General features: G+C 37.4%; 1 protein-coding gene across 1 annotated transcript in view; it reads right to left on the bottom strand.

Moving 5' to 3' along the window:
- BMP5 (bone morphogenetic protein 5) overlaps positions 1-27,985 on the bottom strand; it is a 127,782-nt gene that overhangs the window by 11,415 nt on the left and 88,382 nt on the right. The window contains exon 4 of the mRNA XM_004696342.2: positions 6,335-6,529. Coding sequence (XP_004696399.1) covers positions 6,335-6,529 — 195 coding nt within the window. The remainder of the gene's footprint in view (positions 1-6,334; positions 6,530-27,985) is intronic.

The following is a 27,985-nucleotide window of genomic DNA, read 5'->3' as shown; positions in this document are numbered from 1 at the left end:
GCAATTCCCACACTGTGTCTCTGGTGTTGTCCCCCGCAGGGCCATGGGTCAGTGAGGGGCATCATGTCTCATAGTGGGGCTGGCAATGTGGTCCTCTCTGTGGACTCGTTGCTCTAATTGGGGTCATCGTCCTCAAGGCCTGGTGGGCCAGGATGTGCTCCAGTCTCTCCTCCTCAGCTCTAGGAGAAGGATAAATCTGACCAGAGCACACAGGAGCATGATTTTCTTTATGTGATATCCAGGATAGGTAATTCATAGAAACAATAATTAGATTAATAGTACCTGGTGATGTCAGTTATATGTTGGGCTGCTAACCTATGGTCAGCAGTACAAAACCACAAGGCACCCCTCAGAAGAGGGGTGTAATGAGTTACAGTCTCAGAATCCTACAGGGACAATTCTACTCTTGCTATAGGGTTGCTATGAGTCAGAATTGACTCTGTGATCGTGAATTTGGTTTTGGTTTTAGAGGGTTATGTCAGTGGAGGTTGGGTGGTAATGGGGAGCTAATTATAATGGTAAAAAATGTAGAAAATTTTCTAAATATAATTGTGATGATGATTGAACAATGTTTTAATACACTCAAACCATTGCATTGTATAGTAAACGAATTATATGCCAATAAAACTATTAAGATATTTTTAAATATAGTGAGAGAAAAAAAACAAACAGGAACAAAGGCAGAGCCCCACTTCTGTCTAGAAAAACAAAATACTTAAGAAGAGCAAATTTACCAAAAAAAAAAAAAAATGTCATCTGTAATGGTTTTTTGGAGCTAATTCATACTTCTTTGGGAATTATTCTGCAAACAAATATTATAGCCAATAACATATACACATATATTTAGAATGTGAAAGACCACAGACACGGTTTTTCAAATTCTATGTTAACAAAAAAATAGAAGTACTTAAAAATCAAAATATACCTGTAGCATCTATGTAGCCGTTCTTGCAGACTAAGTGGTGTGCATTGTGTAGCATTCAATAAAGGCAATGAGCAATGAAATTTATCAGCAAATCTGGATTCAAGAGTCTGATTTCATGGAGTATTAAGATCAAACGCTTATTCTATCAGGAATAAATTAATGGATATGGAGTAAAATAAACGTTGTACCCATACCAGCAAAGTCTGCAATTAGGTGGACTATAATTGCTGGCAGAATAAGCTGTAGGGAAGGGCACACAGATTAGACTGATGTCCCTAGGAAATATATCAGCAATCAACTCTTCAGAGATTAAAATGAGAGGGGCATAATGCTATTAATGAACTTGTGTACAAAAGAAGAGCTGAATCAAGACTCACTGACCAGGTGCTGGAGCCACAACAAAGGCTAGAAATGCATGCTGGCCCGCTCTGTCATCAATGTCAGAAATGCAACATTCCTCTCCTTTGTCTTCTTATGATAATAATGTTGGGAAATCAAAGCCAACAGATTGAAAATATTGGTAAATATTTTATGCACTGTTCTTTATGATCAATTTCTGGGGACAGTATAAGTTTGACTAAAAAATATGTAAATTTTTATTGCAAATGACAAAATAAAATCATGGAAGTGCAAGTGGGGAAAGAAAAATTCAATTCTTTCAGTCTCCATAGGATCTACAACAGCTCGTGAGCAAACAGACAAGCAAATAAGCAGAGGTTCACCTACTGTGGTGGAGAGACAAGACACTCAGGTCCAAGAACCCCCATAACCAGATCGAGGCCTCTCTTTCTCTCTCAAAAGACACTATTAGTTCTTGTAAAGGGATGAAATATGATCCACAAAACGATTTCAAAATAAGATGTAATATCTTATCTGAGACAGCAGCACCTTACAGAAGCAGGATAAGATGACCTACTGCTGTTGTCACGCGCACACACTAGTATTACCACTGATTCCAAAAGGAAAACAGAGGAAAATCGGCCCCTTACAGCATCACGAGGAGGAGCCTGATTTTAAGCAATTTATGAACAAAGTGTCTGATAAAAATGATGGTACAAAGAGGCCAAGGGAAGGAGGGATGCTCGAAGAGACTCTATAATAATATAGACTGTGATATGGCCTTAGGGTCGTGAAATTCATGATAGCGTCAAGGCGAATAACCTTTCCCTTTTAAAGAAGGAGATTTCAAATGCTATTGTCACTGGAGTTGAATCGCCAGCTGCCAGACCCAGTGAATCACTCACTTGAATTTATGCATATTCAATGAAGAGTTAGGATGAATTATTTGTGAAGGGAAATTTATGTACAAATGGGTGAAACAAAACAAATGCTAGCACATATGAACTAACCGATGTGCTGGCTTGACTAGGCTTACAAAGCTTTCCAAAGCACCCCTGTGATAGACCAAAGACTCCTCCCCTGGGATCACACTGACACAAAAAACTGCCCCAACGTTGCTACTGCTGCTGTGCGCTGCCACTGAGTCAAATGTTGACGTGTGCAGGCTCTCCTACGATGGAGGCGAGCTCCTTCATGGCTAGCCTGTAATTGTAGAGAAGAATGGCAGGTCATTCTCCCACTTGTGGGGTCCCGAGCTGAGAGATAGGCTGCTAACAGAAAGGTTGGCATTTTAAGCCCAGCAGCCACTCTTCAGAAGAGAGATCCGGCTGCGAGCACTTGCAAAGATGTTCCAGCCTCAGAAACCCACAGGGGCAGTTCTACTCTGCCCTCTAGGTATTTGTGAGTTAGAATCAACTCTGGCAGTGAGGATGATTTTGGTTAGCCTAATCATCAGCTGCTTAGAGGAGTGAGCCAGAAAATGGGGTAAATTTCTTTATTTTCAACTGGTGTCATAAACTGAACTCCATAGAGTTTTTGTTTGTTTGAATATAATCTCTCCAGAAGAGACTCAGGAGGCCTTACTTTCTAAGACTGCTGAGTGGGGTGAGCCACAAACTTGGTTAGCAGCTGAGAGCAAACCATCTTTGCCACCCAAGGACCTTGTATTATTTCTTAGGTATAATAATAGATGTCATATGGTTGACCCACTTGCTGTTAAGTTCATTGCAGCTCACAATGACCCCCACATCTGCAGAATCAAAGGGCTCTCCCAGGTTCAAGACCATGACCTGTAGGGATCAGTTCTTTCTGCCAACATGTGAGTAGCTGAGAGCAAACCATTTGCATCACACAGGAAACCATTTAAGTCTTCACTGTAGTCAATTTGTCCATAGTTGTTGCCCTCTATTTGTGATTTGATTGTTTTTTAAATGATGAATGGTTATTAATTATATAAAAAGTTCAAAGAATTGATTCCAATTAAGTGTTCTTTTAGGCTTCGACTAAATTCTGTTCTAAATAAAATGAATTTACATTGTATGCCTTAAGCAAGTGATAGTGCCTATCCAAATTATGGTTAAATTCACAAAGGTGAGTTTCTACAGACCCCTGGGAGCAGGGGCTCCCCAAAGGAGGCTTATCTTTTGCACACAGGTAATACGTTCAACAAGACTTCATTCAACAAGTAGTGGACGGCTTTGGGGGCATGGGGAGGGGAGTGTTCGGGGTAGGTGCACTAAGGGACTGCTCTTTTGTACTAGATACTGTGCTAGGCTCTCCAAAAGACTATGGCTGTAAAGGGGGAGAAGTCAGAAGAAAGGATTTTTTTTTTAATTGGTAAGGAACTAACTGCTTTAATTATCTAGCACTAATGAGTCTTTCAATGCTTGAGGACAGGCTTGGAAAAATAAAAAGCATAATTGTTGCAACTCTTTTTATTCCTGCCCCCTTTCTTAGCCCTGGGATAGTCTTAAAGTATTTCATTTAATAACCCTAGTACTATTATTGCATTTACTATTTACATTTGGAGTTTTCATTGGCATTTTAAGTCTTCTGAGTATCAAAATTTCTGTTACTATTAGCATTCTCCCCCAGGTAAGCCCATCTTTGGGGACAAATCCTATGAAGCTTTTTCCTGTCCTCTCTATTGCTACCCATTGAAAGGTTACGTCTCATAGACACAAAACAGCTACTTTGTTTTCTTCTTATTATTAAAATATGAACACACTCCAAAAACAACGACCACATATTTCATAGAAATGGTTGCCAATGAGAATTTTTAAAAAGAAAAGAACGGTCTATATTAGAATAAGTATGCACTTTGTGTTAGGAAACTGGTGAAAAGCCATATGAATTCCATGCCATGTATTCTATTTCTCCCTCCTTACAGAAGCGCACTTGTTACATGTGGTGGGTAAGGGAAGATAAATAGAGTTCACCAATAGGGAACAGGACTTTGATGATTTCAGTTGCTTGAATCTCTGCCAGTCATTATGAACTCTAATAATAAGCATACAACTTATACCTTTCCCTTTGTAATATCCAAAAACATTATTTACCATTCTATTTAATGTCTAGCAAAGCTTCCTTGTATTAATGCAGTCTGCTGCATTAAATTAAAAACATTTCAACTAATTTGAGAACCATTCTACATGAAAAGAAAAATATACAACTTTGACAGGCTAGTATTTACAAGGAAGAAAAGGTCTTAGAAAATTATTTTCCCCATCTTTCATATGAAGGAATTACAGCATTTTGCCAAACTAAACATCTCGTGAAGATCATTACAAAATAGCTTTGTAAGGCGGTACTAATATCATATGTTACTTTAAGTAAAAAAGATGGTTCAACTTATTGGTTAGGAAATTACATTAAAGCATCACTATCTATGTGGCATGTAATTCAGTGTAATGTAATTCCATTCCCCACCCCCACCCCCCACCCCAGCCCTGCCCGCTTCTGTTGCTAATAACACCACAATAATGGCTAACGTGATTCTCCTGGTGCCTACATTTGAGAAACACTCCAATAAATTCCACTTTATAATTTTATTGAGAGTCCCAGGTGCAATTCCCCCCCAAAAAAACTATATGTTTTACTTCCTTTATAATCATTTATTTCTTATCTAAATACTTTTACATGCTTGAGTCATAAATATCTGCTGTATAGATTGTCACTTTTATACTTCAAGACATCTGAGTGAAGTGAAGGTTTCAAAAAGAATGTCAAATACCATTTGAGTCTTTTGGGAAAATGGAGGATTCTAATTTCTGAAATATCACATGCTGAATCAGGTTTCCTAAGTTACTCCATCCATTGTGCCTTTCAGAGTATTATGCAATAGTGATCATTAATAAAAAAAATTGTCATTCATAAGATATTTCATTTAAAATGGCTGATGAATGGCTTGGGTGACATAGGTTATGTGTTCCCTATCAAATATATTCATCTTTAATCAATAAAACCATTTAATGGAATACAATAGTCATAAAATTTAAGAACATCTTTTAAAACTTATTTATGGGCCACCTTATACAAGATATTTATCAGTATAAATAATACAATTAAGTTGTTTCATTATGTTTGCAGTCAGATGCTTTTAAGTCAATTGCATTTTTGTCCCCTTTTTCTGTAATTAAGATTAAAATTGCAAGTAAAGTGAGATCAATTGTGCATTTGTAATATTTTGTTTTTTCTAATAATTTTGTTAAGACATAATCCAGACAAAAACCATTCTACAGTTCAGTAATATCAAGCAATATTGTACAGTCTCTACCAGAATCACTTTGACTATCTTTTCTTAAATCTTTTACTCTCTGTAGATTTGCCCAGCCTGGGTTTCATATACCAAAAAAGATAGAAACATACATAACAGAGAGTCAAGATCGCTACCAATGATAATAAACATACAACACAGAAAAAACACACCCTGAAAAAAACTCAAAAAACAGAAAATACTAAAAACAGATCAAACTCAAGTGTATAAAAAGGGAGATCAAATTGAAATATCTATATATATGTCTGTCATACACCTAAAACTTTAAGTAGATAATGGTCAGTCACCCAAATAGTTAATGGAAATATAAATATATATATTTTTTGGAAATATAAATATTATCTCAATTCTCAAGCAATCTATTTTGCTCCTATTTGAGAAAAGAATGCAGCCTACAAAATTTTCATTAGGACTTTACTGGGGGGAAAAATGCTATGCTGAATTTACCTGGTTACCCATCCATACTTCAGGCCCTGGGGAAGCTTGCTCAGCAAATTGTGTAGTTCAATTTTGGCTAGCCTTTGTTGACCTAGCCATTTCTTAATTTTATTACTGCCAGCTTGATTTTAATTTGAACTGAATCTTTCAACACATGAAAGTAAGGCATACTTATTTTAAAATGAATTACTGAGTGATTCATTGATGAAATATTCTGGAGATGTTAGAAACATCACTGGATGATTTAATAGACCAAACGAAGGTCTACACAGAGGGTGAATTTATTGTGGCGACTTAATTTGCAACATATGACCACAGAAGTCTTCGCACACAGTGCTGCTGTGGTTGTAGCTTACCTCCAACACTGGACATTCTGGAGGAGTCCTGATGAGAGCTGGATTTATTTCGATTTTGATTTTTCCGTTTGTTAACTGCTCGCACAGAGCGAAGAAGGACCTCGCTTGCTTTGAAGAAGGCCACCATGAAAGGTTGTTTTGACTGAGGCCCGTGTCTTCCCACGAGACCAGCAGATTTTACATTGATACTGCGTCCTGGAACACAAGGCACAAGTGTTTAGTTTACCAAAAAAGTGATAAACTTGACCCGACATGAATGAATTCTAAGAGTACTTAGAAATCGTGTTAGATCCCTTTCTTTACACGTCAAAGATTCCTATAAATACCGGAGGTTTACGGTGACAGATAACTCCTGCTTGGCTGTTCATTTGCTTCATCCTTCTTCAACTGAACCTTCACAGACTGCCTTCACTTAACTGCTATCTTCCCAAGCCTAGAAGCCTGCAGTCTACAAATGGACAGATTTAACTATCATTGATCTAGAAATCTGCACATCCAATAATGATCTTCACATTCCTTAAAGAAATGAACTCTGGGGTTCTGTGCATCAACTGTCCTATAATTTTGCTCTAAGTGACAAAAACTGAGTGCCTCATGGAGTGTTTTCCTTTTCTCCACCTTTTTAAAGTAATACGAGTGTTAATTGGTGCTTTTAGCGTTCCCTACTTCTCTTCTGGCAAATGCTCAGCAAATTTACAAAGCTTTTAACAGTCCTTCTGGAAGCCCAGTGCAGGAAGGGAGCTTTTCTTTAAACCCCAGCTCACGCTTGATGTGGAGTATCTGAAGTAAATATGGAAATATTAGAAAGCCTTTCTCCCTCAGTTCTGATACAGGGCCTTACTGAGAGAACCTCAGAACATGCCACCAAATCTGGAGAGCCCCAGACAAGAGAGAACTCTCTGGTGGGTTAAAGGCTCACTTTTGCATCTATCCTGGCCTGCATGCCTGTTTTTTGCCTGTGGATGTGGTTGTATATCAGAGAAGAGAAAGTTCAGTCAGAGCCTCTGTAGGAATGTGTTAGAAGCCAGCGTAGCCTAGAAGCTAGAAATGGTGTTGATAAAGTACTTATTCCATAGGCGTGACAGGAATAATAGCTATCTCAGTAGCAACTAATCGGTTGGAGGTGCTTACTTTGAATGTGCCAAGCCTTTCTCCTAGTGGTTTATGAGTATCATTTAACCAGATTGCACAAATACTGGAGGATTTAGGTATTGCTATCTTCCTTCTTTTTACAGGATCACTTCTAATTTAAAATAATTCTTAATGGAAATAAATACGACATGAAGTTATCTCAGCTAAAGAAATCTATTGACTGTGTTATCTGGTTCTATGAAAATCACCCAAAGAAAATGAGGTATTTAGCTTTATGTCTTAAATATCACTCAAAATCCATGCAAACTTTCTACTTCAGACACAGAAGTTACCACTTCTAGGAGGAACACATACTGTGGTTTGAAATATGTGCATGATTGACCGTAACTTGTCCCATGAGAAATGTGCGTGTTTTCTTAGAATATTTTTTCAGTAAAGGCTGGAGCAACCTCGATCCATTGTAAGAGCTGACCTACCTTAGAAGAAAGGAACAGAAAACAAGCCCCTCAAACAGCATCCATGGCATTTTAGCAAATAAATCCTTGCTTTAACAGAATTTATTTTGGCAGCATAAGCACTTGTGTGTATACTTGTATTATACGGAGACGTTCTGCCATCAGAAAATGAGACTGTGTCGTGTGAAGCTGTACAGCTGTTGGGAGTGACACAGAGGTCCTTTAATGTGGAAGAATGGTTATGTGTACACAGATATACACACTATGGATTAGTCCAGGCACCATCAGCAACCTCAACAATTGTTCTACAATGAATTTGATTCCTACAAGAACACAAAGGGTCGTTTATTTTACCAATGCCACAAGCCTGAATAGAGGGAGAAGAAAATTAAAAAAAACAACCTTATAAATAATCAAAGTAGTAAACCTTAAACAAATAAGCATATTGGTTTCTCTTTTAAATGCAAACGTATAGTGGCTTTATGCCAGGGTCTATATTTCTTAGAACAACTCGATCGCTGGCATAAATGAAAGAGGCAGTTTGATTTGTGGTCTGCGCAGTTTCCATTCTACTTCCACTGTAACAAATGTATTAATTCAGCTCAGACTTCCTCCTGCTGGCAGCCCTTTTGCTGTAAAAAGAGAAATTAGAAGTTCCAGCCAAATACCATACCTTGAACTGACCCACTTCAATACATAAACACTTTTACAACATGTTTATTCAGGTGTAGCACTTGAAATTGGTTTAAGATGTTTCCAGTGACAGAGAACTCAGCAAAGGGGGAAAAAAGGAGAAGAAAAAGAACCGAGAAACCTTACTATTATGGAATAAAATAACTGGCAATCTGGTCTTCAAATTTATATATATTTTTTTCCATCTTGGAGTACAGGATAATGGGCATTTGTTGAAGCTTTTATTTTGCCTTTTTAATGGAGTGTTAATTTAACAGGAACTAAATTTTACTTGTATACATTGATGAGTATAGAAATCATTTTTAATGTACGATCTTCCTAATATTGAAATAGGCTGTCACAAGATGCCCACAAGTGCACTACTGTAATGTCAGGTTTCCACTCATTATAACACACACTGACCCTTTTATAGTTAAATAAGCACTTAACAAAAAGTTCCAAGTTTCCTTTGGTTTGCAAGAAGGTTTCTTTTCTTTATTTGAAAGACTTTCAATATTTTAATTTTATCTATGAAGAAATAATACTGCTCTAAAGATTTATGTTCAGAAAACTACAAAGATGTGTGTATGTTACAAATATGGGTTTCTTACACTTTACAAAGGTGTATATTGTCTAGGAAGTAAAGTACCCTTCAAACCAATGTGAACTCCCTTTAAAATAACTTTTAATATTATTATGTTTCCTCTCGGTTTCCTTTTTACTTCAGCAATGAGGTGACTATTAAGATTCCATAAGTTCATGCTTATTTTTCCCTTGGTTTTGAGATATACCATAGAAACATGAACTATTTGATCTATTTTTTCTGACACAATATGCCTACACTGATAATGTTGACTAAATATCTGACAGCTGTTTTTATTTTTGCTGTTGTTTTGTAAGGAAATGCCATTGAGAATCCAAGCTACATTGAATATATTGGGAAATAGTAAAAAGTAGATATTTTATATTTTTAAAAATTATTTAATTTTACTTCTAAATTTATGATAATATGAAAATGTTACAAATGTATAAGGAAGCCTACCCATTTTGATTTAAGAATAATGTATTGATGTACTTATTGATGTGGATTAATTTTTAAAACTGATGCTATAATCCAGTTTTTTTGGCTTATTTTTTATTTTTATTTTTTAACATTCCTATACATGTATTTTTTTTTTTAGAGAACTTTCAGGAGTACTGCAAAACTGTACAGAAAGTAAAGACAATTCACATATATTCTTTTATCTTTCTGTACATAGCTTTCTATTATGAACATCTTGCTTTACTGTGGCACCATGTTTAAAATTGATGATACTAATACATTATTATTAACTAGAGTCCATAGTTTGCTTAGGGTTCTTTCTTTGTTTTATATAACTCTGCGGGCTTTTTAATAAACATATAATGTCATATATTCAATATTATAGTCTCATGCAGAATTATTTCACTGTCATAAAATGTCCTGTGTGCTGTCTATTAATTCACCCTACCCTCTTCCACATGAACTCCTGAAAACCATGGATTATTTTACTGTCTCTTTCATAGTGATATCTAATAAAAATTATAGAGTATATAACTTTTCAAGCAGGATTCTTTCATTTAGCAATATGCATTCATTGACGATTCTTCCGTGTATGTTTTATAATTGGATAGATCCTTATTTTTGAAAGAATTCTCATTTCAGTATTGATAGAACACTGACTGTACAAGGAAATAAATAGAGGGGAGTGTGATGGAAAAAGTATGAAACTGAAAAGATGGTTAGGGCACCAGCTTTACCCCAACCTTGGTCACAGGGGCATCGCTAGAATGTCGGCAGGTCACTACACCAAGCATATCTTTCATTAAGAATGTGCAACCTCTTGTGACTCGCCCTAAGCAAAAGATAAACCACAATGTATTCCCTGTTTCTAGAGAGGGGCAATAATCTTGAGTACGCAATGTTGGGGTAATTCTAGTGACATTCTAATGGTCGTGTGACTAATTCCTAGAGGACAAAGGGGACTCAGGAAAACAACTGATAGACTGCCTCTGTCTAATCCTGGGACTGCAAGCAACATCACTTTGCCCCTTGGTTAGCATAGGATGGACAATATGGTGGGAAAAGGGTCTGCGTGCATCCATAGGTGGCTTCAGAACAACTCCATATTGGCACAGGAAGGCAGCAGCAGTGTGCAGTGCCAAGATCATCCCCTGCAATAAAGGAGGCGTGAGCACTGGCTGTAATTAGTTGCTGCAACTTGAACGTGAACAGACTAGCACTTAGACGACATCGAGCATTTTAAGGTACACTAAGAACTTCGGGTAGAACTCTTACTTTCCACGAAGGTACCACTGGCTTGATTTTAGCAGTGGCGTCTCACTCATGCATAGCCATGAGGAGCTGTTACAGGGCTGAACGAGTTTCAGAGGCACTTCTTGTACCAAAACACTGCAGTCTGCAGCCCATGGTGAGGGTGGCCCAGTGCCAGGTCACAATCCCATTGTGCAGGGGGTTGTCATGAGTCAGAGATGAACTAGATGACAGCTAACAACAACGGTAACAAAGCAAGAAACAATGCAAGTGGCTCAGAAAGCAAAATGACAATTATGGTGCATCTGGTACAAATCTCGAGGTTGTATGCTAAGAGAGCAGGGTTCAGGTCTGCCAAACGGGTGAGGTGAAAACAGAGGACGAAGAATTCGGTCGTTGATAGGAATTGGTTAACATTCAATACATTTATAGCAAAATAAAGGAAGAGTAGGTAAGAGAGTGTGGATAAGAAACGGTTTTTGAGGGCTATCTAGTGATTTCACTGATGGCAGTTAGACTTAAAAACATTGCACCCCAGTAGACCAGGCTTGAAGGAGCCATGGTGGCTGCTAACCCAAAGGAGGGCAGTTCAAATCCACCAATTGCTCCACCAGAGAAAGATGAGGCAGCTTGGTCCTGTAAAGATTTATGATCTCTTTGAGATGCTCTTCTCTGGACGGCAGGGCAGTGGATTTGGTTTGTTTTGATTTATACCAGTCTTATGTAAATGAAAGCGGTAATGGGAACAGATATAAGAATCTAGGGTTTGGTACTGGCACAGATGCTATTTTTCCCCCTTACACAAAGAACACCCACCGAGTCTCCACATGTGTAAACATTTTTAGAACTATTCATATATTGGACATCTATTTTCATCTCAAAATTATTGTACAGATACAGAAAGATAAATAATTTGAGCCTCAAACAAATGGACATATTATTTTCCAATTTTCTTAATTGGAGCACAAGTAGCCATGGGGTTATATTGGTGTGATATCTTCTAAAAATATGAGTATTATTTCAGCACAGATAGCAAGAGTGATATATGTGAATGAAGCTCATGTGTGTTTGGATGTACTAAACATTACCATATTTGAGACTAACTACTTGAGACATCTTGGTCTGCTACTCTGATCCTTATGGCTTTGCATCCATACTGAAGTCAGGGGATTGTGTCCATATCTGCTGAAGGATAAAACAATTTACAATTCTGAGGCATAGTGAAGATAGGGTGGAAAACCAAGGATCTATCCCGACCTCACTGGTTTTGTATTTCAGATCATTCCTTTTGGAAATGTGACTTTCAAAATGTTTATGTCTTAAAAAACAGGGTTTTTAAAGAGACTCTGATATAAAACAGCTCTGCAGAAACATGTTGATCTTACAAGGATAAGTGGTTCCAAATATGAGCATTTATTTTCCCTCCAGGATACACAGTTTGAAAAAAACATTCATCTGAGGATTTATCGGACTCTAAACGTTCCTATCGCTCTGCGATGTTAGTATAACTTTGAGTTTGTTTCTTTCTCCTATAAACTCACAGTAATTGCCTGCTTAACCCAAAACACCTGTGATGCAACTTGCGCACAAGATACCTTGTCCTCCATTTCAGAAAGACTCGCACGGTGTCCTGGGCTGTTCACAAAAGGAAAATTGTTTCTCATCCACATCCATACCTGCTCTTTACTAATTTTCAGTCTATGATTAAATTTGATTTGGTGTCTCTCAAATTATGGGTCTTGCAACTCCATGGTAGACTGTAATTTTATCCTTTTTAGGAACCGATGACTTCAAATGTGCAGAATGCTTTCCCCTGCCTATAGACTAAATCATTTTTATATCAGATTTCAAGGAATATGGGGAAAGATAGGATTTTGTCTATTGAAAAATCTGTATACATTTAACTCAATGTAACCTTAAATGAAATACATTATAATCTATTGATTACTGTATGTTGGATCAAAAAATAAGTTACCTTATTTTAGTTTTGTATTAAAAACATAAATCTATTGTCAGATATAAACATACTGACCTGAAGTATCAGGAACTGAATTGAGAATTCATGCTCCAAACTAACTTTGTTTTTAAAAGTTCAATGGTCATGTAAACTCAAACAAACTCATGCAACATCGGAGTTTCAGAAGATTGCAGGGATACTGGAATCTCAGAATAAAATGGTATTTGTAAAAGCCCTTGTGAGAATTCGAAGGGCAGAACAATCATTTTGATGACTTTTTAATTTTAATTCTGGTGATTTCATTAGTAAATCATCTTTCTCATGCACTATTTTGGCTAGATCTTTTCATTCTCTTCTTTATACTGGCCATTTAAAAGAATATTTAAGAAAACGTGTTTCTATTAATACACAGTTACCCATTACATACTAAAAATGTGTCAAAGTGACAAATTCAATAATTTATGTTAGTTTGCTTTTAAATAAGGCTATGTGTTCTATGACTGACACGTCATGGAGAAAATACATTGGAAGCCTGAAAGCCATGGAGACCGATCGGGGACGGGATCTGGACTCACTGAGACAGGGACTGTGAGTGGAGGGGTCACTGAGGAGAAGGAACGTGGTGAGGATGCCCCACAGGAACAGACAGCAGAGGAAGAAATCCATTCTCCTTCATGTGTACAGTGGGGCAGAGTAGGAAAGCTTAAAATGGAAAAAGATATTTTGAGAGTTAAAATTATTTTACAAATAATGCAGATGAGGTTGGAATACCCTCCACTTTGAAAGGGTGATAGGACTTAGGGAACAAAATGGAACTAATCAGCCTGCAACTTGGCCCCATGGCTACAGGAGTGACAGGGGGAAAATCAGAAGCATGGAAGACTGAAACTCATCATCCTCAGGACTGGGGGCTCTGGAAGAAGGGACCACAGAGGGTCAGGGCCAAAGGTTTGCGCCTCCTTGTGGAAGCTTCCCAGAATGCTCACGTGCTTTCTTGCACTGAGGATGGTCCTGTGTTGCCAGAAAATGATTTGTCTCCTTCCACAGAACCCCAGCCTGAACCAAGGAGGTGTGTGGCTTCAGTCATAGCAAACCAAACCAACAAATGCCTTCTTATCTGGTGCCATGTTTTCAGTGAGTAGAACATACTAATCTCGTGCTAAGTCTTGCTGTCTTCCTTCATATAAACTCTGCTATTGTGGCAGCCCTGCCCCCCAGCCCCCAAGTGCTTACAGACCTCACCTATCATATGTCGCTCAAAGATTGGCTAGCAGTGGGTCTTGTAGCCCTCATTGATTTTCAGAAAGCAGAACGTTCTTGTTGAAAAAACATTGGAATGGTGAAATATTTAGGGTCATTTTTCTAGTTATCATGTGATTCTTATAAAATAAAATAAAAAAGCATAGACAAACACAGAAATCTTTCAAAAGCAGAGTAGACGTAAATAACACTGAAATGAAGCAAAGTTTCAGGAAAATGCCTTTAAGAACAACAACTTCTATGTGTTACTACAGTGCTGAAGAAGAAAAAATCTTAGGCCTCGGTCTCTTTCTAGTTTGCAGCGTCACCATGAAATGAAATTAATTTATTACTATGCATTCTATCTAAAATGGGTGAATGTGGTCTTTGAAATGTATTAAGGTAGTTATTTGTGAAATTTGTCAGTATCAGAGAAACATTCTTCTTTACTGCTTATAATATTTATTATTCAAAAGAAGTATCATACAGAAAAAAATAGTTCATTCAATATTTTACTCTCTCTTTCTCTTTGTGGGTTTCAGGCTGCAAAATGCAAGGATAGTACTTTATTCCCGTGAGAAGATGCAGTCTCTGAGTCCCACAGGGGCAGTTCTCAGAGGGAGGCTCTGAGTTGAAAATAACTCAATGGCAGTGGGACTGGTTCTGACCTCGGCTTGATCTATGATCCTGTGACGTGATCATAAGCTGCTTCCATGATAACTAGAAGACTCCAGTACTACCATGCTGAAAAACAAATACATTATTTTTATATCTACTAAGATGAAGAGATGAATAAGACACTTTCTAAAATGTGCAGTGGAGAACGGATACTAAGATAGCTAATGTATCATGGCATGTCTACTTTTTAGCCTAAAATAAAATATAGAGTTATGCACTGTCCTAAAAACTCAATTCTTTCCTTCTGATATGAAGGTGATTCTCATATCCAGCACTCTTTGGTGTGAAGACAACTTTCTTTAACCATCCCCCTTGTCTGTTTTTGAAGGACATACAAACTAGTTGACCTCCCAAGGGGATAGGTCTCATGCCCATGGCTCCAAAATGGCTCCCAAGTCATCAATATCCTAAGCTTCAATCTGGGTAAAGAGCATCATCTGACCATGTAGCATAAGTAGAAATTTTATATTTCTCACGCGAGCTATGGATACAGAATGTTATAGCATGAGTAGACCAATGTGTTATAGTGTCCGTGTGTCATCCAAGGGATTCCAACTCATAGGGACCATATAGAACTGAGAAACACTGTCCCGGGGGTTTCCTGCACTGCAACATTGACAGGAGCTGATTGACAGCACTTTTATCCATGGACGAGCCCTGGTGGTCCACTCAGCTGCTGATAACAAAAGTCGGCAGTTCAAACCCACCAACTGTTCAGAGGTCGAAAGATGAGGCTGCCTGCTTCTGTAAAATTTACAATCTCAGAGCAGGTTGATTCTTTACAACGGTGTAGCCATGAGTTGGAATCGGCTTGATGGCAGTGAGTTTGGTTTGATTTTGGTTCATTGCTTGGAGCCATTGGTGGGCTCAAACTACTGACCTTTGGGGTTGTATCCCATTGCTTGACCATTGTGTCAGCAGGGCTCCTTATATAGGAGTATGTTGTCATGTGCCTTCCAGTCGGGTCCAACTCAAAACTACCCGGTAGGGTCGATACAACTGCCCCGCCCTGTGCCATCCTCAAAATTATTGTTTTATTCCTCACAATTGCTGTTTGTTTAAGCCCATCATTGCAGCCACGACATCAATTATCTTGCCAAGGGTCCTCCTCTTCCTCACTGCCTCTCTACTTTCACAAGTATGATGTCCTTTTCAAAGAGACTGCTTTCTCCTGGTAACATGTCCAAAGTAGATGAGATTAAATGTCACCATCTTTATCTCTCATGAGTATTCTGGCTGTCTTCCAAAACATGTATAAGAGTATGGAATATATAAACTTGAATATGAGAATACAGAATAATCTAATTATCACTACTACAGAGAGAAATCAGGGGAAGAATACCTTGCATGTGAACACAGCTGGTATCTTATGAGCATCTAAATGGGATCTAGGAAATTGAGAACTGACATGGTTAGCCAATTCATGACTTCTAATGACAAGACAGGAGCAACCGCTGACAGTAAACTCCGAAGTTTAACCAGTCAATTTATACATATCATTTATAGTTGATTTATACATATATTTTAAGGCCACAGTTACACATTTAAATTCATTAAAGTCACACTCAAGGAGTCAAATTTTTATCCCAGCCTTATTCATCCTTAAAGTAGCGCCTTTGCCTCTTTAAATACACGGTGTTCCCCTTTGTTAAACAAAAACAAATCAAACTCCCTACCATCAACCAATGCCAACTCATAGTAACCGGGTAGGTCAGAGGAGAACTGTCCTCACTCTCTATGAAAATGGAAAGCCCTGCCTTTCTCCCTAGGAGTGGCCCATGGTTTCAAACTGTTGACCTTGAAGTTCCCAAGTCTCGTTCCCTGTTGCCGTTGTGGTTTCTGGGTACCATTCAGTCAGCTCCATCCCACAGCACATGCATAACAGAACAGAACACTGCACCGTCCTACAGCATCCTTGCAATTGTTCCTATGTCTGAGCTCACTATTGGAGCTGTGGTGTCCATGCATCTCGTTGAAGGGCTTCCCTTGTCCTCATCTTGCTGCCCCTCCACCTGACCAAGCATGATGTCCTTCTCCACAGCATGCTCTCTCCTGACAATAGGTCCAAAGTATGTAAGAGGAAGTCCTGGCATGCTTGCTGTCAGGCCATACTTCTTTCGAGAAAGATTAGTTTATCTCTTTCGCAATCCGTGGTACTTTCAATATTCTTCTGCAACACCACGATTCAAGTTCTTCTTTGTCTTTCTTATTAAATGTCCAATTTTCATATGGATCTAAGGCAATAGAAAATGCCATGGCTGGGATCAAGTCCAGCTTCATCCTCAAAGTACCCTCCTTGCTTTTCAATGCTTTATTTATGAGGGGTCTTGTGCAGCAGATTTACCTAGGTCATTATGTAAATCTCCTTCATGAAGGATAGTTTAAACTAATGTCTTTTGTCTGTAGGTAAAAGGTGTTTACCTTAAGGTAACTGGAGGAAAACCATCCATTCCATATTTCTGTCCGTGGTACACACATTGTCAAGAACAATTTTATAAATGCTATGGAACAAGGTAAATATCAGGATTTGTTTGGTAAATTGAAAGATAAGGATCAATTTTCCCTATTAGCCATGAGAAAGCAACTTGTTTCCCAAATTTCTATTTACTTGAATTGAAACTTGTCATTCTAGATATAAAAAACAAAACAAACATAGTATGTATTTCTAAGGAACTGAGATATGCAATTTTCATTGTCAATGTATTTTCCCTCTGCTTTCAAATTGTGGTTGTCATTTGCACTACAACAGCGCTCACTTTTGGCTTTGGTCATTAAATTCTTTTTCTCAGTCTCTGTTTTCATTTTAGTTTTCTTCTACCTTCTTCGAGCTTAGACCCGATGTGCGCAAGTTTAACTCTCAGCAGCACAGGATCCCAGCTACTGCTCGTGCCTTCTACTGACGAAAAGTTCCTGCTTTTTTCTTGTGTGAACTCTGCTAAGGATGCAGATAGACAGCGGTGCTGGTTTTAGGTTTAATCGCATCTTTGAGAAACATGTACCAACAAGAAGTTAAACTTAGAGAAACAAGACAGGCAGATTGAACACCAGCATTTCATTAGACAAAGAATGTTGCATAATTTTCATAGTCCTAAATTGATATTACCATAAAATATTTACCGCATGGATCATCAGTTTAACCAGAGTTAGGTTCTAGAATAGAGAACGTAGAAATAGAAACTGATGTTGGCAATTGTCTGGCAAGATTGGCACCCCATGGTTACTGTTCTGAATTAGGGAAAATAAAACGCAGAAATGCAGATGTAGTCCCAAACTTCCCTAATCCTGTTCATTAAAGATACTTTAAAAATGGTAAAAATGAACCTTTCACCAGATAATAAGCCAAAATATACTCCTGTTTATCACTGCTTATTTTAAGCCAATTATCCCAAAACTCCTTTTCATGTTTGTTTTTACTTGAGTGCAATGCTTAACTTTGAATAGAAAATGTTTATTATGTGGCTCTCATTCAAATAGATAAACATACTATAAATGAAAACAAAAGAAATCACATTTAAAGTTTAAATCTAAAATATTGTATATACAGTGGACATAGTAAAATATGGCATTCATGCTTGTAGAATATATTTTATAATCAACATCTTTAAGAATAAAAATTATTATTTTTCTCTCAGAAGCCTTAGAAAGAGTAATAAAATTCTAAACTAGGAAATAAGAATTGATTTCATAATACTAGTGAGGAAACATACAATATGTCTATCAAAACTTGACATGGACATTTTAAAAGAATTCAGAAAGCATGATTCTTACATTTTCAACAGAGCTAAAGTCTTTGTAAATGATATCCAAACAGCTTTGTTCAATAGATGAGATTTTTAAAGAACAGGTTAATCCAATTCACCTCTGCTAATATAGATAAAAATAAAGCCAAACATAATGACAAAGACTAACATGTTTAATAACAGAGTGTTGGGTTTGTTTTTTCTCCTTTTGAAATGGTTATCGTGTTCTAGAGGGGATAGACTCCATACTGTCTCTTCCTCAGCAAAAATCCAAAATAAAAAACAGTTTTGAGAACTGCCTGCTTGACTAGCCTCATGACTATGCAGCACCTTAGTTCAGACTAAAGACACCAAGGAGTCATCGAGTTACATGTAAAAACACAAACAAATAGGCAAAGTGGAGAAGAGGAAAAGGAAAGGATTTCATGCTGTGAAGTACAGCTTCACTTGGACACTCACTGCTGTCAGTTGGGTTTCTACTCACAGTACCACTATAGGCAAGAGTACATGGCCCATTTATGACTCTGAAGCTGATAACTCCATCTCTTTCTCCAGAAGTAGCTGGTGGATTTGAACTGCTGGCCTTGAGATTAGCAACCTAACCTAAAACCTTCTAGGACACCAGCACATCTTTGAACTTTAGCTTACATTAAAACAAACAAACAAATAAAAATCCCTCCCTTTCCTGAGTCAATTCAAACTCATATCCACTGTAGAAACAGCAAGGGAAGGGGAGCCTATCAAAATACATAAACAAGTAAAGTAAGGCACAGAGAAAGGGGCAAGTTTATTATCATATCTACAAAAAGACATTAAATGTAGCTAAATTTAATTAGATGTTTAGGTGTGATGCTAATAGAAAAAATATTTCATATTTGAATTTATCAGCTTACCTGTAATTGTGCAAGGAACTAAAAATATTGAAATGGGTTTAGAAAACAAAAAATATTATAGAGATGCCATTAACTTTTATTGGCTAGGTCAAAATTAACTTCAGACAGAAAATATAAAAACCTAAATTCCCAAAAGAGTCAATGAAGGATTAACTTTAGCACCTTAACTATTTATAATAACACTGTTTTATTTAAGAACAACGCAAATACTTATTTTTCAATATGGGATTGGTAAAATATTTCGCATAAGCTATTCTGAGGCTAGGCCGGGAAAACAAACCATTGATTGATTCATGGGCAAGATTCTTAAGTTTTAGAAGACTCACCCCTTATCTTTAAAATGGAGTAATGATAGTTAAGGTACAAATTACATTTAAAGAGCTTAAAATGCCTGCGACTTATATGCACTCAGTAAATACTAGTTTTATTAATGCAATGAATATTATCTCAACTAATCATCAAAACAAGCACCTGGTTTGAATACTTATTGAAATGAGTTAAAGATGTATCTAGAGGCTGAAGGGAAACTATCCCTTAAAATCATCTTTGAACTAAGTAACAGGCTAGTTAAAAAAAAAGAAATATGCACCACAGAGTATTGCTTGTGGCGTGCACTAGACGAGAAGGGCAGAAGTTTGAGTTAATGGGAGTGAAGCACACAGAGACACAAGAATGCGACATGGTCAGGGGACTATAACCAAGTCGCTGGTCATCACGTCTAAACCGAGGAATAACGGGAATGAGTTTGGCTGTGTACGTTTTCACCAAAAATATAATAAAATGTCTGCAAGGTGTACTTAGAGCTTAAAATATTACTACAGAAGAATTATGGACGTTATATTAAAGTATTGCCAAAATCAGGATATAAGAAAGAAAAAATTGGGGTAGATGGAGAATACATTTTTATATGGAATATGTTGGAAAATACATAAGTTGCACCTAGTTTATAAACTGCTTGTTTGCTTAAGAGAATTAATCAGAGCAAGAGTTGAACATAGAAAAATGATCATAGTGTTTTAATATTCATACTTAGTTACCCTAGCCATGAAAAGAATACTGATGATTTTGTTCATTTTTACAAAAGGGAAAATGACAAAACATAAAAGCATATATGGAAGATTTATGTTTTTCAATGGGCTTTAACACATTATACAACTTTGAAAGTTCATTGGATAGAGCTTACATGGGTTTGAAAAATGAGCAAATACTGATTTTAAGCTCAAAGTGGATTCTACTTATTTAGTGTAAAAATCTAAACATTTTACCAAAAAGGCGCATGGATTCTTTTGAATGGAAATTTTTCTGAAACATTGACATTGAAATCACAAATACAACTGTTTCTTTCAGGCATCTTTTAAAATATCTCTCCTACAATTTAGTCATACCCATTTTGACTTTCAGAACCTAGTGCATTGCCACAAATTAATTTATTTTTCAGGCTATCAAATTGTATAGAAATATAGAAAACATCTAATGTTCCGGAATAATTGATTTTATTGTGATGCTGAAAATGTATTATGGTACGAAAGTGAAAGAAAAACTCTGTTAAATGTGTACTGAGAGTTGTCTAGAAATCTTAGTGATTATAGATTTTCAGCTATGAATTTATATATCTGACCCTTTATAATTGCATGAGAATTTGTTCATGTCTGTGTAGTTCTTTTCTCTCAGTGTGCATGTGTTGTTGTTGTTGTTGTTGTTGTTAAGTGCTGCTGAGTTGGTTCCCACTTACAGTGATTGAACGCATAATAGAATCAAACACTGTTCGGTCCTACGCAATTCTGACAATTGTTGTTATGCTTGAACCCATTGTTGCAGCCACTGTGTCGATCCATCTCATCAAGGTTCTCCTTTTTTCCCCCCCTGCCTCTCTACCAATCATGATCTCCTTTTCCAGGAACTAGCCTTTCCTGAGAACATGTCCAAAAGTACATGAAGCAGTCTTGGCATCCTCGCTTCCAAGAATCATTCTGTACTCCTAAGATAGATTTGTTTGCTCTTTTGAAGGTCAGCGGTATATTCTAATTTCTTTACCAACATCATAACTCAAACGCATCAATTCTGCTTTATGCAGCTGTCAGATGTATATGAGGCAATTGAAGGAATGCCTTAGTTTTCAAAGTGCATCCTTGATCTTTAATACTTTAAAGAGATCATATGCAATAGATTTGTCCCATGCAGCATGCTGTTTGATTTCTTGATGGCTGCTTCCACGAGCATTAATAGTGGATCCAAGTCCTCAACAATTTCTATAACTTCTCTGCTGATCATTCTGTTACTGGTCCAGTTATGAGGATTTCTGTTTTCTTTACATTGACTGAAAACTTGCAGTCATTTCATTTTCATCAGCAAGAGATACAAAACTTCCTTGCTTCCAGAAAACAAACTTCTGTCATTTGCATTTTGTAAGTTGTTAATGTGCCTTCCTCCGATCTTGATGCAGGATTCTTCTTCTTAGAGATCAATTTCTCAGGTGATTCGCTCAACATGTAGACTAAATAGGCTTGGTGCCACAAACACACAGATATCGGGGACACACCTCTGCTGATTTTAAGCCTTTCAATATTCCCTTAGTCTGTTTAAATGACTGCCTCATGGTCTATGTATAGGTTCTGCATGAACCAATAAGGGTTTTGGAATTCTCATTCCTCACAAGATTATTTACCTGTTGTTTGTTATTGTATACCCAGTAGAATGTCTTTGCATAGTCAATAAGACATAAGTAAACATCTTTCTGACTTTCTTTGCTTTCAACCAAGATCCATCTGAAGTCAGTAATGACATGCCTCAAGCCATGTCCTTGCCTGAATCTGGCTTGAAATTCTGGCCTCTCCCTGTTGATCTAAAGCTGTGACTCTTTTTGAAATAGTTTCAGCATATAAGCACACACACACACACACACACACATACACACATACACAACAAAAGATGATTCATGCAATAGCAAGCCTTCCTTACTCTTTTTACCATTTTCTCCATCTCGAACTTTATGCAATATTGTGAGATTGAGTTTGAATCTAACCAGACTTCTTTATAGTGGTACTTATTCAGTTATTGTGCCATTTCTACATATTGTTTATGTGTTTATATTATTTAAAAGACAAACACATGTTTATAGAATAAAGTTGGTTTGCCATTACATGATGGTAAGATTGGAAGTGACTGTAGATATTATCAAATCGTTAGATATGTAGCTATATCGTACTATATGAAAATCCCTCAATAAAAGCTCCCCTAAACGATGAATGCTCCCGATCATAAGTAGCTCATTATCTTACAGTACAAATAATCCTAGAGTTATTCACTCCATTCATTATACCTTGTAAATAAATTCAAATAGGCCCTACTTTTTGTCATTTCCTTGCCTTGTACTGTGCCTTACATCTGTCGTTTGACGTAACTTCCATTCTATGGAGAAAAGAAATCCCATTCCATTTGTTCATTTTATGTCTTCAAATATTCGAATATAACTGATCTATCCTCTTCATTTATTCTTACACAAGGATCAAAAGTCAAGTGAGTATGCTCTACCTCTTCTTCGCATTAAAATGACATAAGAAGAATGACTTCCTTTATACTAATATTTATCTACAACAGAAATGGGAGTGTTTGTTCCTTCTTCCTTTCAGACCATGTAGCAAGATATGTAACTCTTGCAGTTTCTTGGACGGAGAGACTTTCATTTGTTTATCCGAAACCAATTGTCATCACCATCAATTCACTGTAAAGGGAGAGACATATGGTTTTATGAACAAAAAATGACTAAATTGCTGTATAAGATAAAGTTCAGATAAGTGGAGAGAATATATTCAAATCTCCAAATGTTTAACTGATCCTCTGATAAATGGACATAATTCAACTTTTTATACTTAGATAAATAATAATGAGATACTGTAGACAAAACAGAAGGAGAAAAAGAAAAATATCACCCTTGATCTCTGAATTTTTTCTGCTACTTATTAGCACCATGACAGCTGATATTAAGATTAATCAGCCATGTAGATCATCTGACCCTTGACATAGATAAATAGTCATTTGACAACACAGGAATGTAATTTGGAGATTATTCCCTGAGGTAAAAATGACTAACCTGTAGGTTTCTAAAATGACAACACAACATGCTTACATAAATAGTTGCTTCCATTTAAAAACAGCAGACTCCAGGTCTTTTTAAATACAAGCACATATTACACACAAGCAGATACTACATTAAGAACATTTTAATTCTCTCACATTGAATTATAAGATCAAAGTGAAAGAAGATAAAGTTAGTAAACATTATATTAGTTTAATTTATAATATTATGAGGACATTAGATATAAGTATATATTTTTTCTAATTAGGACTATATATTTTAAATATACTTTCATATTAAATATAGATTTCAAGAATATTCAAAGATAGATAAAAATTGAATAATGGAGAAACAAAAAGGAAAGAGAAGCTTCTAAACTAGTGAAAATATTGAATTAATTTATCTTGTTCTTTCTAAATATCAATGAGGCAAACATTCCAGTCTACTGAAAGACCAGTATTTATTTACATTTTTCCAGCTTTAATTCTACATGTCAATCAGCAAATTTGTATACTGTATTCCAACCCCGGTTCTGCATGCTAGAGATACAGCAAAGAGCTCAAAAGGCAAAGACCCGACCCTGAAAATATCTTCAAAGACTTCTAAACACACGAAGAAGAGGATTTCAAATACTGATATATGCCCCAAACTAAATACCACAGAGTAAAACTACATAACAGAGCCTTTCTGGCAAAAGATGTGCTATGAGATACTGGCTTCAAACAAAGTACTCATTGGAGTTCATTTCTAACCTGAGAGCCAAGTTAACAAACAGCCTTGAGAAAGAGTAGGATACGTGGTGTCCAGACAGGAAGAGCCATCTATGTGAAGGTCCTGAAATAGGAACAGATGCCATCCATGCTGGCTGCAAACAGAAGGGTTTGTCCACAGGAAGCCTCATGAAACAGGGTAGAAGATGTTATTAGAGAGACTAGGACTCTATCTCCTATAGATTTTTAAATCATGGCATGTCATTAGGATAATACTTCCATGTGCCGGGAAGGAATAGTAGGATGCTAAGGCATGGTTGCTAAGTTCTGACTTATGTTTTGAAAAGTTTCCTCTGGCGCTTCAGTGTTTAAGGTACTGAGAGATTAGACAGAGTGTAAACAGAGGACCAACGAGAAAGGGCGGGGACCTAGAGGAAAACCAGTTGGGGTTCACTGTGCTTGGAAGTACTATAAAACACAGAACTTTAAGGAAGGGGGCCGCTGTGTCCAGTATTGTGTCAATTTTACAATATCCACACCTTCATCAAGAAATGTTGTGGTGGTATGGATGCAAGAACGTGCCAACAAGAAATAAAGAGAGCATCTACCACTGGGAAATAAACTTTCCTCTCAGCTAAGCTTCCTCCAGAGTCCCCCGTGATGAAACAATTAATGGGCAGTGTAAGGAGTCACTGTAGTTCCCTGGTTGGGTTTACTTCTAAGTTCCTCAGAAGAAGGAGCGGATCTGTTCTCTTCTGACCTCCATGGGCTTGCCCTGAGGTGGGTCCTCCTCCACAAAGCTCGCTTGGCGAGCTTGCCCAATGTCTTCCTTACCTCGTGCTGCTATAGCAGAAATGCCACGTGACTGGCTTGAACAAAAATCGATTTTCTCACATTTTCAAAGGCTACTAAGCCAATTCAGGACACTGGCTGTGGGTGGGGACATTTTCTCTTTGGGCTTTGGGAGAAAGTCTTTTTTCCTTCGGTCTCTGAGTTTTGGTTCCTTGCTCTCTTGTCTCCCAGATCCTAATGACCTCTTGAGCCAGCCAAGATGTTGCTCAAGTCTTCTGTTACCAAGCTTGTTCGCTATTCCCATAAATGCCAGGGGGTACCCGGCCCAGCCCGGAAGCCCCCTACCCAAAGGTACCCAGCTCTTTTGCTTGGTGGCACAGCCGCCATCCTGGCTCATACTGGCTCCTGGTTCAGCTGTTGCTGCAGCTGCTCATTCTGTGCAGTGGCTGCTCTTACAATCCTGAGCCCTCGCCAGAACTTGCCTTTGACTTCCACCACAGTCTCTTCAAGACAACCAAGGCCAGCGGTTCTCCACCTGTGAGTTGTGACCCCTTTGGGGGTCGAATGACCCTTCAACAGGGGCCACCTGATTAATAGCAGTAGCAAAATTACAGTTATGAAGTAGCAACAAAAATAATTTTATGGTTTGGGAGTGATCACAACATGACGGACTGTATTAAAGTGTTGCAGCATTAGGAAGGTGGAGAACCAGTGATCTAGGCTATTCTTATGTTTAGTATTTGCTAGTAAACCAAACAAACAAACACACTGCCATCTCAGCAATACTGACTCCTAATGACCCACTGTAAGTTTCAGAAACTGTGTAACTGCTTACAGGCGGAGAAAGCCTCGTCTTTCTCCAGAGGAACTGTTGGTGATTGTGTACTGCCAATCAAGCAGATCGAAGCCCAATGCATAACCCCTGTGCCGACTTAAAACCCTTCCAGCCTCTACCCACTACCCAATTCCCAAACTATATTTCAGGTGTCTGTTGAGCAGCAACTCAGTCCTAGTGCCAAATTTTTAGTTATTTGGGCTATTAACACAGAGATTCCACAGGCGGGTGGCTTTAACAAACAGAAATTTATGTTTTCACAGTTTAAGAGGTTCAAAGTCCAAGTTCAGAGTGCCTGTGCTAAGGAAGGTTTCTCTTTGACAGCTTTGTAGAAAGGTCCTTGTCTCATTTCACATCGATGGACCTGGTTTGGATCTCTCCCTAAATTGATTAAAGTCCAGGCCTGGGGACACAAGATCCTAAGGATGCAATCCCCCAGCAGCTCTGTTTTCTTGGAAACTGCAGTTCTCTCTGTCCCTGCTATCTCCTGTAAGATAAAAGGTGATATAGGCCACACATTGGGGAAATTCCCTTAACATGAAAAGAGGCTGTCACCTGATGAGAACAGTGATTCACATTAGCGTCATGCATACCACCCTAACCTTGCCTCATTAACATAACAGATATAATGGAATCCTCTTTAATATAGCCTACTCTCCTACCTCAGGGCCATAGGTAGAGAGGTTAGGATTCACAACAAATCATAAAATGGAGGAAAATCACATGAGATCAAAAAATGGAGCACAATCCGGCAACCTGGCAAAACAGACACACCATTTAAGGGAACACAACCCAAAAATAACACACAGTCATGATAGATATCTGACAGTTCTCTTTATGTTTCCTATCGTTATTATTTACTTGGCATGTCTCTTGATGTTTTGTGTAGTTATTTACTTAATGTATCTTCCTCATTAGAAGCAAGATCAATGTCCCAATATATCTCTGCAAGGTGTTTATGATGTAACATCTAGCCAGCAGTAGGTAGTCAGTAAATATTTGTTGATTAAATAAATGTTCAAAATTTTAAAGTACACATGCATGCACACACAACACTCAAAGAACATGAACATATATCACTTCATTAACTTCATGGCAGCCTGGCCATTTAAGGGTAAATATTATATAACTCATCCCTATTTGGTCAATAAAAGATATGAAGTAAAATATGAGCTGTGCCTTATCTATTGACCTATAGCAACGAATTACTATTGATTAAATCTGTTTTTCTAGCAACCTTTTCTTCTAGTAACAATTTATATCCATTAAACTGCTTTTATTCTCCTTTAAAGTAATGCTTCAGACTTATGAAAGACATTCATTAGTATTAATGACTAAAATTATTCATTTTTTGAATTTAAAATGTTAAGACCTGAACAAATTCTACTGCCTCTTGTACTAATCATTTTCCCCTAACCACCAAGATACTTCCAACATTTCAAAAGGTTTCATGGAAGTGTGGGCAATAAAAAACAGATTTTACACCAAAGTTAGAAGGTATTGCAGGATACTAGAATGTTAAGTGAAATAATTATCAGTGTATTATGTTAGTCTTCCCATAGTAAGGAACAATATGAATAAAAAATGCCTCAACATTATGGAAAAAGATGTGACAAATCTGATTTCTTGTTACTCATATAGCTGCAGCAGTTGCTACTTTCAAGGAATGAACACACAAAAATCACAGATTGAAAAGTAGGTAAGTTGGCAAAACCCTAGGTAATTATGTTTTAAAATACATTATTTCAATGTAATTGCCTTGCTAATTATATTTAAAACTAAGGGAAATTTTTCTATAACATGACTGAAAATAAAAAGAAATTCAAATACTGAAACTTTTAGTAAAGCTATGATAATTTCTAAAAAATAGAACAGAAAAGGCTGAAATAATAAGTAGGAAGAACCAGGAACTGTTAGGTACCTAGCTTAGGGACATGAGGGTTGCCACTCCCATTACTGCCAAGGCCCCCAGAGAGGAGGTTGGAAAGAAATCGGGCAGCCCTTGGATGCCTATGGGAAGACCCCAAACTGAGCATGCACAGACTAGGACCCCTCAGCACAGGTGAAACCTAAAATCTATCCTCCACCTTAGGTATATGTGTTAGACAGTGTTCTCTAGGGAAACAAAACCAGAACACTTATGATTAGATAGATAGAGGATGGATGGATGGATGGATGGACGGATGGACGGATGGACGGATGGACGGATGGACGGATGGA

Source organism: Echinops telfairi, unplaced genomic scaffold (assembly GCF_000313985.2).
Source record: "Echinops telfairi isolate 266 unplaced genomic scaffold, ASM31398v2 ScPeMD7_3533;HRSCAF=4204_1, whole genome shotgun sequence".
Classification (NCBI taxonomy): Eukaryota; Metazoa; Chordata; class Mammalia; order Afrosoricida; family Tenrecidae; genus Echinops; species Echinops telfairi.
This window is presented reverse-complemented; position numbering and strand designations above follow the sequence as displayed.